At 41.5% G+C, this 19,936-nt stretch overlaps 1 protein-coding gene across 1 annotated transcript in view; it reads left to right on the top strand.

The window, feature by feature from the left end:
• Window positions 1–288: 288 nt before the first annotated feature.
• si:cabz01101003.1 (ubiquitin carboxyl-terminal hydrolase CYLD) overlaps window positions 289–19,936 on the top strand; it is a 31,864-nt gene continuing 12,216 nt past the window's right edge. Inside the window, exons 1-9 of the mRNA XM_037682733.1 lie at window positions 289–346; window positions 518–796; window positions 4,925–5,042; window positions 5,238–5,395; window positions 9,352–9,617; window positions 9,816–10,047; window positions 10,252–10,357; window positions 12,081–12,541; window positions 18,388–18,553. Coding sequence (XP_037538661.1) covers window positions 626–796; window positions 4,925–5,042; window positions 5,238–5,395; window positions 9,352–9,617; window positions 9,816–10,047; window positions 10,252–10,357; window positions 12,081–12,541; window positions 18,388–18,553 — 1,678 coding nt within the window. The 5' untranslated portion in view covers window positions 289–346; window positions 518–625. The remainder of the gene's footprint in view (window positions 347–517; window positions 797–4,924; window positions 5,043–5,237; window positions 5,396–9,351; window positions 9,618–9,815; window positions 10,048–10,251; window positions 10,358–12,080; window positions 12,542–18,387; window positions 18,554–19,936) is intronic.

Below are 19,936 nucleotides of genomic sequence, written 5' to 3'. Positions count from 1 at the left end.
CTCCTTCTTTATGCTGTATTTTTATGAAGGATCAGAACTGTGAACTGAAGAAAAGCTTCATGTGGAAATGTTTTCTATTGTATTTATAAATACAAATAAAACCTGATGCTCCCACGTTGTGTTTGTGCCTCTTAAATGCGTGGCGCTAACAATGGAATTTCCCCGTATCGATAACGCCCACAGGTGTTCTGATTGGTTTAGACTCCACCTTGATTTTGTTCTCGCACGCTATTGGCTGAGCGTCCTGTCACTCATCCCGCTTCCTGCTTCACGGTGCGGTTTGTTTTTGAACGGAGCTCCCTTTGAATATGAGGGGAAATGTTGACAGTCGGAGTTGAAAAAGTTGGTGAGTTGTTTTTAAAAACACCGCACAGTCATGTTTCCGAGTTAGTTGCGTGGTTTGCTGTTTAATGGTGTGTCATAAAGTCGGTTCTAGCTGTTAAGAGCTGTTATTTTAGACTTCAGTGGTAAAGTTTAAATGCTACGACACAGTTGTTACCTGCTGTCCGTCCTCCAGGTGAACGGAAACGTAGCCTTCGTGTCGCTTCTTTGCTTTTAAACACATTTCTGTATCAGAGCGACTTTACTCCACCGTGAAGCAGCTGCAGATACAAACACCTGAAAGATGTCAGGAGCTCACGAGCCGAACAGGAAGCGCCGTCCCTTTAAAACGTTCGTCATCTTGACGGACCTGTGGATCCAGGACCAGCTGGAAGGAGACATCTGTCTGCAGAGGGGCTTCATCTGCCAGGAGCAAGATGTTGGCAAGAGCAGAGGGGACAGCCTCTTGGTTAAGGTAGCAGCACTCACTTGACCAGAAGTCGTCAAATGAAAACTGGTTTCTCTCTAGCACGTGTGTCAAAACCAAGGCCCGCGGGCCAAATCTGGCCCTCCATAACATCTTATGTGGCCTTCCAAGATAATATTTTAAATTCAAAATGTTTCTATCGCTTCTCATTTAGTTTTTAAAACTGATAAATACTTTATTTTAGGGCAGACTTCTCATAACAGTTGTCTTAAAAGTTTGGATTTTTCAAAAAAAAAAAAATGTAATTTTGATGTGGAAAAGCAACAGAGAACATAAATGAGACGGTTCAAACTCGTTCCTACAATCAAGAAAAGATGCCCGGTATTGACTGAAACTAGCCCGTGGCTTGGACGTAGTTTATAATTTTGGACCCTTCTGTAGCAGAGTTCGTCACCACACTTAGTTAGGTCATTCTGTAGGAACAGTACCAGCTTCACTGCTAATTATCGTGGATTTTCTTTAATTCACTCATAATAAAAAAAATGATACACCCACACCAATGTTTGGTTTAAATGTCCCTCAACCACACTGTTTTTGTGTCCATCAACAATCTTCTGACATAACTCTGACTGATACTGGACCACATTTCTTGACCTAATTAGTAGAGTCCATTTAGGTTGATTGGTTTCCTGGCTCAGACCCAGCTGTTAAGCATAGTCCACAAACTTTCAATAGGTATGAGGTCGAGGCTTTGAGAAACACATTCCAGAAGCTTTATGGCAGCCTGAATTATCCAATCAGAAACCAGCTCTGGTGAGTGTTTGGGCTCATTGTCCCGTTGGGCTACCTGACCATATCCAAGCTTTAATCATCTCGTTGTTGATTTGACATGAAGTTGGCGTGTTTGGAGGTAATCCTCCAAATATTTCAGTCTTCTAGTAACCACAGTATGATGGTACTACCACCACGCTTGACAAGTGGTACAGTAGTAAACAAATTTTTTGTCACTGTGGCCAAATCTCACTCTCTTTGTCTCGTTTGGCCATAAAGCTTTACAGTGGAATTTCCCCATTTCACTAACGAGAAGTCATTTGGCCTGTTTGTGTCAGCAGCACATTTCAGTCCAGCTTGAAGGTGTTGCTTTTGAAGCTGGAGCTTTTTTCTTTGCACCCTCTCAGTCCGTGAAGATGTAGAACTGGTTTCACTGGACAGAGATACTGGTGTTCCAGCAGTTTCCAGTTTTTTGTTTTTTTTCCCAAGCTTGGGCCTTGGTGATTCCTGAACATTTTAAATGTTTTTATTTCACTTAAGGATGATAGTTTGGGTCTTTTATTACAGATCTTTGCAAAGCGGTACCTCATCTGATTAACTTGTACTTAGAGAACATATAAGTGTCCTTGGGTGTCCTGAAAGGTGCTTTTTAAATAAAATTATTATTATTATTATTATTATTATTATTATTATATAACTGTTTTGTGTATGTGTTTTATGTTTCAGCCCATATTGCCACAGTTTAAAATGTATACCTAATTGAGTTTACCTGATTTTTGGTGAAAAAAAAAATTGCTATTGGTTCAGTGTTTTTATAGAGAGTAGGATAGTCATCACATGAATAACATTTGGCTCAGAACAATCTAGGCACCCTCCCAAAATGGTCCTGTTTTAGCCATGCTATTGTACTTTTGATTACCGTAATTGCCGATCTATAGAGCGCACCCGGATATATGTCGTGCACACTAAATTAAAAATAAAACATAATTTTGTATACATAAGTCACGCTCGTGTATAAGCCGCAGGTGTTCACATTGTAACATGAGAGGCAGCACACAGAGAGATGTATGACTTGTTGTAGCTCAAGAATCAATCACCAGATGGCATTTCATAAACTTTATCTTACTGTTCAACAACAGACAGAGTGAATCACACCTTTTCTGCCAACTGCCTCCCTCAATCATGGTTACTCTTGAATGACCTAACACATAATGAACAAACTTTGCTAAGAACAGACCAATCACTAAAAGAAAAATGTTAAACATCTAACTGAAATGATTATAATTGAACATAAATTTTACCCATAATCCCTCCCTGAAGCCATGTGACCAGCAGTCAACCACAATGAAACAATGAGGAAGTGTCTCACTGAGAAATGAGCCCCCACCCCCCAGCTGTTTAGCATTGTTTAATTAGCCTGTTCTTCTTAGCCTACGTAGTGTATGCGTTCGTTATACAAACCGGGTTCCAAAATAATTGGGACACTAAACAAATTGTGAATAAAAACTGAATGCAATGATGTGGAGGTGCCAACATCTAATATTTTATTCAGAATAGAACACAAATCACAGATCAAAAGTTTAAACTAAGAGAATGTATCATTTTAAGGGAAAAATCTGTTGTTTCCAAATTTCATGGCGTCAACAAATCCCAAAAAAGTTGGGACAAGTCCATTTTTACCACTGTGTGGCATCCCCCCTTCTTCTTCCAACACTCAACAGACGTCTGGGGACAGAGGAGACCAGTTTCTCAAGTTTAGAAATAGGAATGCTCTCCCATTCATGTCTAATACAGGCCTCTAACTGTTCAATCGTCTTGGGCCTTCTTTGTCACACCTTCCTCTTTATGATGCGCCAAATGTTCTCTATAGGTGAAAGATCTGGACTGCAGGCTGGCCATTTCAGTACCCGGATCCTTCTCCTACGTAGCCATGATGTTGTGATTGCTGCAGAATGTGGTCTGGCATTATCGTGTTGAAAAATGCAGGGTCTTCCCTGAAAGAGATGACGTCTAGATGGGAGCATATGTTGTTCTAGAACCTGAACATAGTTCTCTGCATTAATGGTGCCTTTCCAGACATGCAAGCTGCCCATGCCACAAGCGCTCATGCAACCCCGTACCATCAGTGATGCAGGCTTCTGAACAGAGCGTTGATAACAACTTGGGTTATCCTTGTCCTCTCTGGTCCGGATGACATGGCGTCCCAGTGTTCCATAAAGAACTTCAAATCGTGACTCATCTGACCACAGAACAGTCTTCCATTTTGCCACACTCCATTTTAAATGACCCCTGGCCCAGTGCAAACGTCTGAGCTTGTGGAGCTTGCTTAGAAATGGCTTCCTCTTTGCACTGTAGAGTTTCAGCTGGCAACGGCGGATGGCACGGTGGATTGTGTTCACTGACAATGCTTTCTGGAAGTATTCCTGAGCCCATTCTGTTATTTCCTTGACAGTGGCATTCCTGTTTGAGGTGCAGTGACGTTTAAGGGCCCGGAGATCATGAACATCCAGTAGAGTTTTACGGCCTTGACCCTTACGCACAGCGATTGTTCCAGATTCTCTGAATCTTTTGATGATGTTATGCACGGTTGATGATGATAACTTAAAAGTCTTTGCTATTTTACGCTGGGTAACACCACTCTGGTATTGCTGCACTATCTTTCTGCGCAACCATGGTGGAATTGGTGATCCTCTTACCATCTTGGCTTCTGGGAGACACTGACACTCTGAGAAGCTCTTTTTATACCCAATCATGTTGTCAATTGACCTAATTGGTGTTAATCGGTCTTCCAGCTGTTCGCTATATGCACAATTTCCTTTTGCCAGCCACTTATTGCTACTTGTCCCAACTTTTTTGGGATTTGTTGACACTGTGAAATTTTGAATCAACATATTTTTCCTTTAAAATGTTACATTTACTCAGATTAAACTTTTGATCTGTCATCTATGTTATATCACGAATAAAATATTGACATTTGCCATCTCCACATCATTGCATTTAGTTTTTATTCACAATTTGTTTAGTGTCCCAACTTTTTTGGAATCCGGTTTGTACGTTAGTCCATTCAGTAGCGTACAGTAACCATGAGTGAGATAGGTATTTGTCTTGACTACCTGTGGTGTTCACTCTGTCTCACAAAGACCCACCCTTAAGACAGGTGAATGTTGGGTAGCTATGTGAGCACCTAGGTGTGACAAAGCAAAATGTCTTTTGGCAGCAGGAAGCTTGTTGGCCTGGTAAATGAAATATTAAATTTTAAAAAAGCCATAAATTAGCAGTTGCATTGTATAATCCGCAATGTTCAAAGCGTGTGGGGAAAAAAATAGAACGGTAATTATGATACTTGTTTGCTATTTTCCAAACAACTTGTTTTTATTTGTTTGTTTGTTTGTTTTGTTTTTGCAGATGTTAGACATTGAACTTGTTATAAAATTAGAGAAGAAGTACCTGCTAGAAATCTCAGTCGACCTCGTCAACCTGGTGGAACCTGTACAGGATCTGGACGTTCGACTCAACCTTCTAAGTAAGGCATTAGTTATGTGTTGATGGGGTTGTGATATAACACAGTGTAAATAAGGATAAGAGAACAGTAAATATTATCAAAGTAGCAGCGCTGTTTCCTGTTTGTTGAAAATGGGAAGTAAACTTGGACTGGACCATCAATTTCAGAATGGACAGCTAACAGCTTCTTTGTTATTTATCGTTGTGCATTTTTCAGACAATCCCGAAAACCTTCGACATTTGGCGTCTCTACCTGTCGGTTCCCAACTGTGGGTCCAAATAGGCCAGCAAGATGAGCTGGCCGAGGCAGAACTCAAGTTTAAAGGGCCTCTAATCAGAGGGAGCAGCGCTGTGTTCTTTGGGGTGGAACTGAAGGTACAAGTTTTATTCAGGCGACTGGGATTTTCAAAAATGTCATATGAAACTTTGGATTCTTAATTCCTTCATTTGAACTATGCTGCATGTCTGTAATGTTGTGGAAAATCTTTTGCTGGCATTGTGTAGGTCCACTTAGACTCTTACTTGAAAGGGTATCTTACTATCAACAGAACACTCAGTAACATAAAATGTAAGTGTACAGTGGAAGTGGTAGAAGTGGCCTCAGTTGAAAAGCTTTGTGATTCCATTACAGTGGTAATCATTGGCCCTCAAGATCTAACAAGTTGACTTTGGATCAAATTTGATGTCCAAGCTGATTCCACACGTTTGGTAAAAGGTTGAGGGACCACAGGAAGTTGGTGTAGGCAGTTCGTAGATATGGGTGTAGTCATGCTGACAAACAGGGTGCTGTCTCAGGATGGGTAAGATGTGGACACAGGACAGCACTGACTTAGCGCTGCGCTGTCAGGATCAGTGGTCACCTGAAGTTGTGCACTATGACACCCTAAACTATGATGCCAGAAGTAACAGTAGCGTGTCATTTCATAACATTGCCCAAAGTGGTTCTCAGAACTGAGACTTAGTGCTGAATATGATACAACACCACTCATCATCAGACCTTATCTCCCGCAAACAACAACACACCAAACACTGTCGTCTTTGCTCTGGTGTTGATGGGAGCCTATGCATGAAATGATGAACCTGAAGTCCATCTGATTGTTAGGACACAGTTAAAGATGACGAGTGGTTAGAGATGAGATTTCTAACCCATGCCCGACGTCGTGCCAAAATTATGTGCTTGATGGGCGGGCCGATCAGTTTCGGGCTTTTGATGCGGTTTTAGGAATCTTACAGCACAATTTAAACTAAATAAGAATGCACAATGTAAAATTGTGTTAATCTGCTTGTAGAGGAGGCAGTAAGTTTAGATGTTGAGAGGATGAAGAATGGAAAAAAAGAGTGCAGCAGTTAATCAGACTGTGAAAAGAGAGAGTAGCGCTGGTGCGTTGCGCAACAATTGCGCATGTGGCCCCGCCCACCCTGTTCTTATCACAAGTGACATAACAGAGCTGGAAAGTATTAAACAAAAGCTAAAAATGGGAGAACTCACTCTACAAAGCCAGCAGAGTGAAACCTGCTGATGTGTGTCAGGTGCACACAGGTCCGACCGGCCGGTTAAAAGGTAAAAAAAAAAGTCCTGTTAAGCTTCAGATGGATCACCGGATCATCAGCCGCGTGCGTCTGCTGACCGGCTGGATGGATCACCGGATCATCAGCTGTGCACGTTCCGCTCCACACCCTTCTCTTATCTGCAGTGAAGGAAGTTGCAGCATCTGAAGCTACAAAAGCCGAAGCTACAAAAACCAAAGCGAGCAGCACTTTCCATTAAAATAGCCTTGTTCTATATTTTTCCAAATAATTTTGCTCTAAAATAATTTTTGTTCATCTCTATAACAGCCTGTCTTTAGGTTTGATTTTTAGGCTATTCATTTTATATGTTAATATCCATTTGGTGAAACAAGAAGTCATATCTTACTTTCTTTGAAATATGTTTTTAAAATATTATGTCAAATTGATTTGCTTATCAATTAAACAGTAAAAGCTTAATTTTAAAAAATCGGGGGTTTTTTTGTTTAGTTTTTTTGGGGTTCAGACCCTTAATTACAGTTAATCAGTCGGTCCGGGCCAGGTTGGATTTTTTTTTAGGCCCAAATGCAACTTAAAAGTGGTGTTGTAAAGTCTTATATTGGAAGACCAGTCCCTTGTCACTACTACTTTAAAAACAACTATTCTCATTTTATGTTTAACCAAAGCAGCTTTGTGCAAAATTACTGATGCGATTACAGACGCAACGAACCTTTATTAAAAAGTAAAGAGGAGTTGTGTTTTTGTTTATTAATGTCTCTTGCAGCTTCAAAACAAACCAAGCAAACATGCATAGGGTGAATGTCCTGATGCATGTTCAATAATCCAGGTAGATAAATGGATGGATACTTCTTTCTTGAAACATTTCTTCTTTTATCCAAAAAACTTCTAAAGTCTGAGGAACTGCAACAAACTCCATCTTATAAGCAACATCTTGCTGGGGACATCCAAAACTAGTGGATCACATGGTAAAGGAGGACCATCAGTCTAACAATTGATCATTAGTACCCAGAAGGCCCCTTGCTATTCACAGGGGGCTGAGTGACCGCATTGTTTGAGGGGTGCAGTTGAACACAGAGGCCTCCACCCCTGTTTAACGATGGACGATTTATTTTCACAAAGATGGCCTCCTTTACTCCTCTCTCAAACCATCGTTCCTCCCTATGAAGGATGTGAACATCTTCATCCCTGAGAGAGTGACCTCTGGTATGAAGATAATGATCTTCTGTGCCGGACCATCCTTTTGGCCAATGGCTGTCTAGTTTCCCCGATGTAAGACTGATCACCCTTCTGACACTGAACAGCATACACAATATTACTCTGTTTGTGCCGGGGGACTGGATCTTTGGGCTGAACCAGTCTTTGCCGTAATGTATTTTGGGGTTTAAAAGCCACTGGGACTGCTCCTGAGTTAGTGGGGACACTGTCTGCTCTGTGCTACAGAGTCCTGATGACTCCTAACTTGTGCTGCAGGTGGTGATGGGAGTCAAACTGCAAATACTGGTTTGGGTGGGTGGGTTTGTGGTACACATCAGTTTCCAGTTCACACCAGCCCTGTTTAGTCCGCTTTAATCGAACTCTAGCTCGTTTCCCTAGAAAGTCCGGTTCGTTTAGGGAGGTGTGAACGCACCATCGAACTCTGTCACGGAACAAAAAGGCGAACTCTGGCCCGGGCTAAAACCTAGGTCTCGGTCCGGTAGAAGCGAACTCCAGCGCGGTTCGAGTGCAGTGTGAATGTAAACAGACCGAGCCCCGCTCCACAAGCAAGAAGTGGAGTGCAGCGCAACACAAACAAACACGCATTTCTCTGACCTTATATGGAGCCGTCAGCTGCCTTGTGTGAAAAACAATAATCTCCATCGTCTTCTGTCTCATCTTCTGCTCATGCTAAGTCCATTTTTGAAAAATGACAAAATATAACTCCTAAAACTGCTAAAACTTGATGCCGCTTCATTTTTGTTTTTATTTACAGAAGAAGACGTGTCTTCAGAGGTTTTTGTGTTGTTTCTTTCAGTAGTTCTTGGTGCAGCGCCCCCACAGGCGAGCGGGTGAACAGGTTGGTTCAACAGGTTGACTCGACTGCACAGTGCAGTGTGAATGCAAACACACCAGCTCAAATGTAAACAAAATGTTATGAATATTGGTCCCGAACCGAGTCTACTGGACTATCTGGTGTGAATGCACCCCAAATGTCAGGCCAGGACACTGTGTTGTGCACTCATCTGCAGGCCAGAGGTCACTCTCGGGGATGAAGATGTTCACATCCTTCATAGAGAGGAACAGTTGTTTGAGAGAGGAGTAAAGGAGGCCATCTTTGTGAAGAGAAACTGTCCATCATTAAACAGGGGTGGAGGCCTCCATGTTCAACTGTCCCCCTGTTACAATGCCGTTATTGCTAGTATCACTCAGCCCCCTGTGAATAGCAAGCGGCCATCAGGGTGCTAATGATCTGTCGTTATGCTGATGGTCCTCCTTTTGCATATGAACAACTAGTTCTGGCTGTCAGCAGTAAACTGGTTGATCCACTATGAGAAGGTGCTATTTATAAGACTGAGTTTGTTGCAGCTCCTCAGACTGAAGAAGTCTTTTGGATATAAAATGAAATGTTTAAACAAGAAGAATTTGTTCAAAGACTCAACCTGAGCTACAATTCATTGTTCATTATTATAGATTAATGTTGTTAAACTAGCCCCAAAACTGAAATTAGTGTTGAAAATTGAAAGAAGAAAAAGATTTTCCATGCAAAAAATTTTGCACAGTTGTTTGAAACGTATGATGAAGTCTAATTTCCTCTGTTTGTCAATCAGGGTTCAGCGGTGGGCAAAGGAACAAACAATGGCTCCTACAAAGGTTACCGTTACTTCACTTGTCCAGAAGCATGTGGCCTCTTAGTTCCCGTCAGTCACATCCAAGTCCGCCATTGGACCCGCACCAGTACCCCAGATTCACCCGTGAAATCCCGCGGCAAAGGCAATCAACGCAGCAGCCGCCACCCTATCAATGGGCACCGTGGCAACAATGATCGTCTGAATCAGCAGCGGCAGCTCCAGCAGCAGCAACTTCAGAAGGAGCAGCTTCACCACCAACAGCAGCAGCAACTTCAGAAGGAGCAGCTTCACCACCAACAGCAGCAGCAACTTCAGAAGGAGCAGCTTCACCACCAACAGCAGCAGCAACTTCAGAAGGAGCAGCAGCAGCAGCTCCAGCAGCAGCAGCTTCAACAGCAGCTCCATCAGCAGCTGCAGCAGCAACAACTTGGACGTCGCATTAGTGTCCAGCAGCCTCTCGCTAGTATCCCACCTCAGCCACTGACCATACTCTCTCGAACTACTGAGGCAACACCCATCATTGCTTCTAACCAGGTCCGAGGCCCTGCGTCACCTCAGTCATTCCACATCGGCCAGCGGGTCTGTTTCCCCCTTGAGGACACTGTTCATGCAGGGGAGGTGCGCTTCTGTGGCCCCCTGCCTGGCCGGTCCTCAACATATGTCGGAATCCTTCTGGTTAGTGTGAACCTTGGCCGTTAAAGTTGTTTCAGTCATCACATCTTCTGGCTTGTGCACTTTACAGAAGATGTAAAATAGTCTGGTGTAATTAGAATTTTATTTTCATAAAATAAAAGTATGATACAGATATCTGATGAATTTAAATCCTTCTGTTTGTGTCCTTCTATTGTGTTTGATTTGTTTGTGCTTTTTACATTGCAGGACGCTCCTGTTGGTAACTGGGATGGGACCTACAACGAACAGAAGCTCTGTCATATTCCTTCTGTCCTGTATGGACAACTCCTGCCAGCCAGCAAGGTTTCCCCAGGTACAGCTATCGATTTCACACTGATATTGAAATTAATCTCTAATAAACAAGAAAACTTGTATTCTGTTAGTTGAAGATGTTTCTCTTTTCATCCAGGGAGCTTTTTAAATGCAAAGCTGGAGTGTTCAGAGTTAAAGAATTACAATATGGCTTCAGGAAACAACAGCACAATGACTGCTATGCTAAAGGTTTTTAATGATGTTGAAGCATTGGACGCTAAGGATTACTGTGCTGCACTTTACTTAGACCTGTCCAAAGCCTTTGATACTGTAGATCATGACATCTTATGCCACAAGCTCTCAGATGTTGAGTTCTCAGATCACACTGTTGGCTGGTTCTCAAACTATCTCTCAGGTCGAAGAAAATGTTTTTGACACAACAATACTTTTGTCTAGCAATTTAACGGTCACTAATGGTGTGTCACAAGGCTCAGTTTTAGGACCCATTCTTTTTCCAATTTATATAAATAATCTAGGTCAAAACATTCCTGATGCCTCCTTTCATCTCTTTGCTGACGACACAGTTGTTTATTGTTGAGCTAACACCGTTGTCAAGGGTTTCCAGCTTCTACAGTCTTCATTTGACATCATTCAGACTTGTTCTATCTCAAGCTGGTGCTAAATGCTGACAAAACCAAAGGGCTGTTGTTTTCCAACAGGAAGTCAGTTCCATCAGCTCTTTCTCCATCTCATCCGTGCTTGGTGTTCTTATTGAGTTTGTGGATTCTTACAAATACTTGGGCATTTTGATCGATGCACATCTCTCTTTTAAGCTGCATGTTGAAAGCTTGATAAAGATACTGAAATTGAAACTGGGTTTCTTGTTCAGAAATGGAGCTTGCTTAACTCTGAATGCCAGGAAACGCCTTGTAACCGCTACCTTCAGACCAGCCATCAATTATGGTGACATTATTTACATGAATGCCCCTGCCAGCTCCTTGCAGATGTTGGATGCTGTCTACCATGGCACGCTAAGGTTCATAACCGGTTGTAACTACCGTACACATCACTGCACCCTGTACTCCTTGGTCATTTGGTCATCATTATTTACACATAGGCTCTCACACTGGTACATTTTTATCTTTAAATCACTCTTTGGTCTGCTACCTTCTTATATCTCCTCCCACATGTCACGTCATCAGTGCAGTTACGGCGTGCGATCTCAGGCTATCATTACCTGCAGAGTTCCCTCAGTGCAGACTGAACTTGGCAAAAAGGCCTTTTCTTACTCTGCTCCTGTAACCTGGAACACCTTGTAACAGGAAGTGAAGCTGTCGACTTTGTTTTCTTTAAGGGATTTTAAACATTTGATAAAGTTAATAGAAATTTCAAAACAAATATGATCCTGTTTTTAGTATTTTACCTTGTTTTATATGGCACCTTTGATTTGACAGCATTTATAACTTTCTTTATTTGATTTTAAATGATTTTTTGTTGAATTATTGTTGTCTGTACTTAATACATTATCTGTCTAAAACAGGTCTCTCTTGAAAATGTGTCCTTGTGGCTCAATGAGACTAACCTGTATGAATAAAGGTTAAATGAATGAAAACAAAGTTGTAAAGCTCCAATTTTGAATGGTGAGCTAAATGTCTTGAATTATCTGAATAGAGGTACTATGGCTTTGTAAAAAAAACAAAAAAAACAAAAACAAACGTCAAATAAGAAAGATCTTTTTGTCATTTGAAATAATTTTGAGCCTTACAATTTATTTCTGTCTCCAGAGGATAAACCCTTCAATCACACCCCTCTTCAACAAGTTCCAAAGTCCATCTTAAAGCCAGCATTGCCTCCTGTTACTAAATCCCCCACGACATCACAGTCTATTGCTGCTTCTAAGATTGCACTGGTACCCCCTGCCAGACCAGCCCTCAAACCTCCTCCCCTGCCCCTACCAAAACCCACCAATAAGGTCCTGCCCAGTCCTCCAGTACCACCTCCAAAACCCCAAAGCCCACCATCGACGGCCACGGCCTTCGAGCTCACCAACGGTTCCAATAGCCCTCCCTCACCTCTAAGAAGTCGAGAAAATGGTGAGAATTCAGGGGAGAATGAAAAGCCAGAACTGGAGAGTGACCTTGAGGTGGGCTCAATGGTTGAAGTAAACGACCCACCACTTTTTGGGGTTATCCGATGGATTGGTCAGCTGGGCAACATTTCAGAACCAGTGGCTGGAATCGAGCTGGTAAGGACACTTTTGTCTTCAATGTTCTCACACACACCCACACACACACACATATACCAAAACTAAGCCAATTATTTGCTGTTTTTTGTTGTTTTTATACATTTTATGGACATAAATATAGGATCATACATTCTGGTTTAGATTTTCAGTCATTCAAAACCCTAAGTGCTTGAATAGGAAATAAAACTGGACTCCATTCTTGTTTCTTGAAGATGTTTCACCTCTCATTCAAAAGGCGTCTTCAGTTCAGATTAAAGGGAAGTTCAACGGTTTTAGCCATTGCTGGGACACTTGCAGCAAAAGGATTGTTGAAGTCATAAGTCAACAACCACCCATCCATTCTTAGTCGATAACTATCTAGTCCTTGTTGCTTGTGAGTTGTTTACCAACAGGACCAATGTATGAATGTTTCTGTCACATGCATGACTGGTTGTGAAATGGCCTGGGGAGAGCCAAGGCTGCGTTGTAGGTGTTTGATTGGTCAAACAGGCCAGTTTATTGTTGTTTTTCCAGTTTAACATGGTCCCACTTAAAACACGGTAATGCATTCCAACAGAATGGTCTGGTTTGGATAGAATTTGGTGCATGTGTAGCACAGTGATGGGTATGTAAATGATTTGATTTGTAAGGAGTTTGGATGTTTGGGGTACTAGAAGCCATTCCAGGTTGCACCATGAATGGACCTAAAGTGTTTTCTCAGGTAGCTACCAGCGAGTGTGAACAGTTGAAATGGTCAGGGTCGGTCACCAGACACACAGGATTACTTAAATAAGGTCAAGGCCAAGGTTCTTTATTGTCATTCGCATCACATGTGCATGAGGTGGAACGAAATTGTTTACACAGGGTCCCAGTTACATCCAACAATAGCATAGTATAGCAATTAACAGTACTTGATGGAATTGGATAGGGTTCACTGTGTTGTGTGGTGCATTTGCCTTGCATGTATTACAGTATGTATAGATATCACAGTGTCCTGGTGTTGAAACTATTGGAGACTATTGTGATGGTTGCTCAGGATAGACCACAAGACAGCAAAAGAGTATTGTTATGTTGTGCCTGAAGCTTTATAGAACATCTGCACCTATCATTTGGAAACAGATATTAAACACTTTACAACTCTGTCATCCCGCACCATGTCTAAATGACTGGCATGAATCCATTAGCATTCACTGTAGACTGCCATAACCACCAGAGAAGAGTAGAGAGGGCCTGACTAAGAACAAACAGTACGCCTTATCAAGCTGGCTCTTATCGCAGTTCTCAGATAAACTTTTCAGGTTGAAGTCTCGTCATTGACCATTTTCTCCAAATTCCGCCAACATTTTTCAACTGGATTCAGGTCTCGACTATTTGCCTTACATGCCATTGCCATTATGTCTTTGTTGATGGAAAGTTTTCACATCCTTTGCCTGATGGCAAGATGCATCAACATCTTGAAAAATGAAGCCATCGTTAACAAATATCCTTTCAACTGATGAATAAAGAAAGTGTACAAAATTCCAATGTGGACGTCATCATTTATTTAAGATGTTGGCTAACGGGAAAGATTACATCTCCCCATGTCTTTACCTGATGTGACACTTTCTTACAGTCACCCACAGTCCATGCCCACTGTCTTCTCGTTTTCGTCTGTTTGGGTGGTAATGATAGCAATGACAGTTTAGTTTCTGCCCACTTGTTTTGTTGTTCATTTTCTGTTTATTTTGCTTCAAGTTTTCAATCTTGACATTTTGATGTCTTCCTTGGTCAACCAGTGAGCTTCCCTTTTACAACCTCCCCATACTGTTTGTTCTTGGTCCAGATTTTAGACACAGCTGACTGGGAACAGCCAACGTCTTTTACATTTCAGGGTAATTTATCTTCTTAAATAAGTTTCATAACCACTCCTTTATTTTAACTGACTTCTCTGTTGTTGAAGCCATTATTCATGTCAATCTGATTTATGTGACAGCTCTCCAAGGTTTGATCACTCTTTTTAAAATGAATTTAAACTGATTTAATAAGAAGCAGGTGTTTGTTTTAGTGGTGCAAATTGCAGTAATTCCTTCTTTTTTACTTGATTGAAAAAAGCAAGTGTGATAGATAGATATAGATAGATATAAATAGATAGATATTGATATAGATAGATATAGATATATATATAGATATATATAGATATAGATAGATATATAGCTATAGATAGATAGATATAGATAGTTATAGATAGATATAGATAGATATATAGATATAGATGGATAGATATAGATAGATAGATATAGATATAGATAGATAGATATATACATACACATTTAAATAATTGAAAGAACATCCTCCAAGAGCAGTGATTCTATAGTTTTTGCGCTTTGCTTATCTTGATTAGACAGAAAGACGCTATATAAGTACAATCCATTTACCTTATTCCGTTTTTGCCAGGGGTTGTAGAAACTCCTTACCTGTTCCTCCTGTTATTTCCTAATTGATCATGTGGTGGATTAGCTCAAACTCAGACCCAGTGTTGATCTGATGGATCTTGAGAGTAAGCTGCAAGCTTTTTTGATACAGGAAAGGATAGAATGACAGTATGACCTCATTCTTCACCTAAGTAAACTGTTGCTTGTATCGAAGTGCCACGCCCTTCTCTCATGGGACCATCATTGTGCGCAAACTGCCAACTCTGTTGTCCATTTGATCTGAGGAGTCGTCTTCTTCTTTCAGCTGTTCCCTCTTCAGGGTTCACTATAGCGAGTCATTATCCTCTATCTCACTCTGTCCTCACTCCAACTACCTCCATGTCCTCTTTAACTGCATCCATATATCTCCTCTTTGTCTTTTTCCTGGCTGCTGCATTTCTAACATCCTTTTACCAATATACCCACTGTCCCTCCTCTGGACATGTCCAAACCATCTCAGTTTGGCCTCTCTAACTTTATCCCCCAGTTGTTTAACATGTGCTGTATCTGTCGGATAAATAAATATCCTTTCATCATCTACTTACTGAAAATAAGCCACACTGAGGGCATGAGAAGACTTTATCCAGTTTACTTGCAAGGGGCAGAGTTCACACACACACAGGCTTACAAAGATGTTAAATTGAAACTCCAATTGCAAGGTCAGCCATGGACAGTAACTGGGATCTTGAGTACACAATTTCATTCCACCTCATGTACCACATGTGATGTGAATGACAATAAAGAAAACGGAACTTGAACTTTAATTCATTCATTCAACCTTTATTTAAACAGATAAGTCACATTGAGCCTCGAAGACTCATTTACAAGTGAGATCTGTTTGGACAGACAATAAAAGTGGTGGAAAATGACATAGGGTTTGGAGGAAAAAAAAATCCTAAACACAGTTTTAACCTCTGTTTGAATAAAGAATTGCTTTTTATAATGTTTATCAAACAGACCCTGATGACCTCAGTCTGCCAGCTTACAGATTTGGAGGCATCAGGAGTTAGGAGTTATCAGGTGTGCAGGCTCCTCTTGGAGAGGAAAATAACTCTCTGAACTCACACACATTAATTTAACATTAGTAAATTATAACATCCATGACCTTTACCTAAATTCCCCTGACAGTACCTCTGATTATCTTTTTCCTAATCTTATTCATCCTTGTCACTCCTAAGGAGAACCTCAACATCTTCATTTCTGTTACTTCCTGTTCTTTCTCCGGTTTTATATCAGTTCCACTGTCTCCAGACCATACAACACAGCTGGTCTCACCACTGTCATGTAAACGTTTCCTTTGACCTTTGCTGAAACTCTTTTTTTTTTTTTTTTTCCCCACCTGAAACTTTTCTCCATCCACTCCATCCTGCCTGAACTCTCTTTTTCACCTCTTTACCACACTCCACATTTTCCAGGACAGTGGACCCCAAGTACTTGAAGTCCTGCACCTTTGTGACCTCTGCTCCTTGTAGCCTCACTGTTCCACCGGCCTCCCTCTCATTCACACACATGTACTCTGTATTACTACGGCTGACTTTCATTCCTCTTCTTTCAAGTACGTAGCTCCTCCTCTCTAAGTTCTCTTCCACCTGTTCCTTGTTCTCACCACAAATCACAATGTCATCTGCAAACATGGGGATTCCTGCCTGACCTCATCTGTTAGTCGGTCCATGATCAGAGCAAACGAGAACAGGCTCATAGCTGATCCTTGATGCACTCCCACCTCCACTTGAAGCCATCTGTCACTCCTACAGCACATCTCACCACTGTCCTGCTATCCTCATACATGTCCTGTACCAGTCTAACATACTTCTGACAGTCCAGATTTCCTCGTGCAGTACCACATCTCTTCCCTCTGCAGCACTATCATATGCTTTTTCTAAATCCACAGACACAATGGAGTTCTTTCTGACCCTCTCTGTACTTCTCCATCAGCATTCTCAAAGCAAAGATGGCATCTTTGATGCTCTTTCTTGGCATGAAAACATACTGCTGCTCACAAATTGTCACATCTTGTCTAAGTCTAGCTTCCACAACTCTCTTCCAGATCTTCATTGTGTGACCTATCAACTTAATTCTCCTGTAGTTGCTACAGCTCTGTACATCACCCTTGTTCTTAAAAATGTGTGCCAGCACACTTCTCCATTCCTCAGGCATTTCCTCACTCTCAAATATGCCATTGAATATTTGAGTCAAAAACCTCACTACCACCTCTCCAAGACATTTCCAAACCTCCACTGGTATGTCATCAGGTCCTACTGCCTTCCCCTTCTTCATTCTTTTCAGAGCTTTCCTGGCTTCACCCTTACTAATTTCCCACTTCCTGGTCCACAGTTTCTATGACCTCTACTCTCTCTTTCATTCTTTTCATTCATTAGATCTTCAAAATACACCTTCCATTTTCCCATCATGATCTCATCACTTGTTAGAACATTACCATTTCCATCTGTAACAAGCCTAACCTGTTGCACATCCTTTCCAGGCTGATCCCTCTATCTCACCAATCAGTACAAGTCTTTCTCGCCCTCTTTAGTGTCCAGCCTCCCATAAAACTTATCATAAACCTTCTGCTTTGCCTTAACTACTTTTCTCTTTGCCCTACATTGAATCTCCTTATATTCCTGTCTCCTCTCTTACATTATCTCACTGTCACATTTCTTCTTGGAAAACCTTTCTTTGACTAGCTTCATGCACTTCACTATTCCACCACCAGGTTTGCTTATCATCCATTATTTGTCCAAATGACACACCAAGTACCTTCCTACCTCTCTCTCTAATTTCTGTTGCTGTAGTAGCCCAGTCATCTGGAAGCTCTTTCTTACCACCCAGAGCCTTTAACAGCTCCTCTCTGAATTTCTCACACCATTCTTTTTTTTTTTTTTTCAGTTTCCACCATTTGGACTTCTTTGATTTTACTCTTTTTCTCTTCTTCACAACAGTCATTCTACATACAACCATCCGATGCTGTCTGGTCACACTCTTTCCTGCCACAACCTTATAGTCTTCAATCTCCCTCAGGTTTCTTCTTCTACACTTAATGTAGTCTACTTGCATATGCCTTCCTCCACTCTTTTAAGTCACTATTTTCCTCCTTTTTTTGGAAATAAGTGTTGACTACAGCCATTTCCATTCTGTTGGCAAAATCCACTACCACCTGTCCTGGTGGTTGTTGTTAAATTGTTGTCGTTGGGGCAAATGAGGGTGCAATCAGTTGTGGGTGCTTCACCTTTCCCACCCACATTTTGATGTTGTTGGTCCTGGGGGTGTCGAACCGGAAACTTTCCAATCATAATCTCACCTTATGCATTTCAAATAACTACAGATTATAAACACTTGCAGTTCCCTTTGATTTCCTTCACGCCATCTAGTTGCTCACATTTTTTGCTAATGAGAGTGAATATTGTGTGCGTGTGTCAGGAGCAGGAGCTGTCTGCTGGAACAGACGGCAGTTACCTCGGCGAACGGCATTTTCGTTGTCCGCCCAACAAGGGACTCTTCGTCAAGCTTCGCAACTGCAGGCGGGACTCCAGGTTCCCCGCCCCTGAGAAACCTGTCAATCAAGTGGAACGCTGCAACTCTATAGGTAAGGAGTTAAAGTTTTCTCACCACCTGTTGGTTAATGTTTTAAAGAGCTTTCATTCCAAATCTTTTTGAGCAATCAATAGCATTTATTTATGTTTTGTTGTCGGAATGACTCATTTGTTTCTATGTACTGGTAACTGTTTCTAACCTGAACTACCTATCTTTTTAAATAAGAGATGAGAAATTCCTTGATGTGTTGACCTTGAGATGTTTAGCAGCAGCTACACAACAAATAACAAAGCACTAGATAATTTGCACAATTAGAGGCACATTTTTGTAGTCAATTTGTAGACAATTCAGACTATTTACTTCAAGTTATATTGAATCTCCACTTTTTGTCCCACCTTTGTGTTCATTATCTCACTTAGCTTCCCGGTAATCTGCTGACTGGAGGAGTTGGGCTTTAAATAAATCAGGTTTATTGAACATAATTCTTCTCACTACCACAGCAACATTAAAATAGCAGAAATTGTGCCTCCTGACCCAAGAATCAAGATTCTTTCAATCCACCAGATGTGGTACATACAGTGGAATGAAATTGTGTGCACAGGGTCCCAGTTACATCCAACAAAGTAATATAATGTAAAATAAAAAAACAGTAATAAGATCCAAGATATGAACTAAGAAAAATGTTATTTAAAAACACACTAAGCACTAATAGCATAGAAACAATACGCCACACAGCAACACGAACATGAGTCTGTGTGAGCAGATGAGCACGAACGAACACATCAACATAAAACAGATCAGCAGCAACATGAAATGGATCAGCAGCAACATGAAATGGATCAGCAGCAACATGAAACGGATCAGCAGCAGCATGATGTGATTTTTCACAGTGATTATTCTGGTTAGAGATTCATGAGTCTAACAGCCTCAGGGTAGAAGCTGTTCCTCAGTCTAGTGGTTCTACACTTAATGCTCCTCAACCTCCTTCCTGAGGGGAGTGGGGCAAAAAGTGTATGTGCTGGGTGAGTGGGGTCCTTCATGATGCAGGTGGCCCTCTTCCTGCATCTGAAGGTGTAGATGTCTGTGATGGTGGAGAGGCTGACTCCAACATCTTCTGTGCAGCCTTCACCACTCTCTGCAGAGCTTTTCTTTCTGCAGCTGTGCAGCCTCCATGCCACATGTTGATGCTGGAGCACAGGATGCTCTCCACTGCACACCTGTAGGAGGAGGTGAGGACTGAGCTTCCCAGACCAGCTCGTCTCAGCCGCCTGAGGAACCAGAGTCTCTGATGAGCTTTCTTGATCAGGCTGGTGGTGTTGTTGCCCCAGATGAGGTTGTCAGTCAGGTGTACACCCAAGTACTTGTAGCTGGAGACCACTTCCACCACAGATCCTCCTATGTTTTTTTTGTTGTTGTTGTTTTTCTTTTTTTTTGG

This window comes from Nematolebias whitei, chromosome 1, assembly GCF_014905685.2.
Source record: "Nematolebias whitei isolate Nwh7 chromosome 1, NemWhi1, whole genome shotgun sequence".
Lineage (NCBI taxonomy): Eukaryota > Metazoa > Chordata > Actinopteri > Cyprinodontiformes > Rivulidae > Nematolebias > Nematolebias whitei.
Note: the sequence above shows the minus strand (reverse complement) of the source record. Positions and strands in the feature narration are given on the sequence as shown.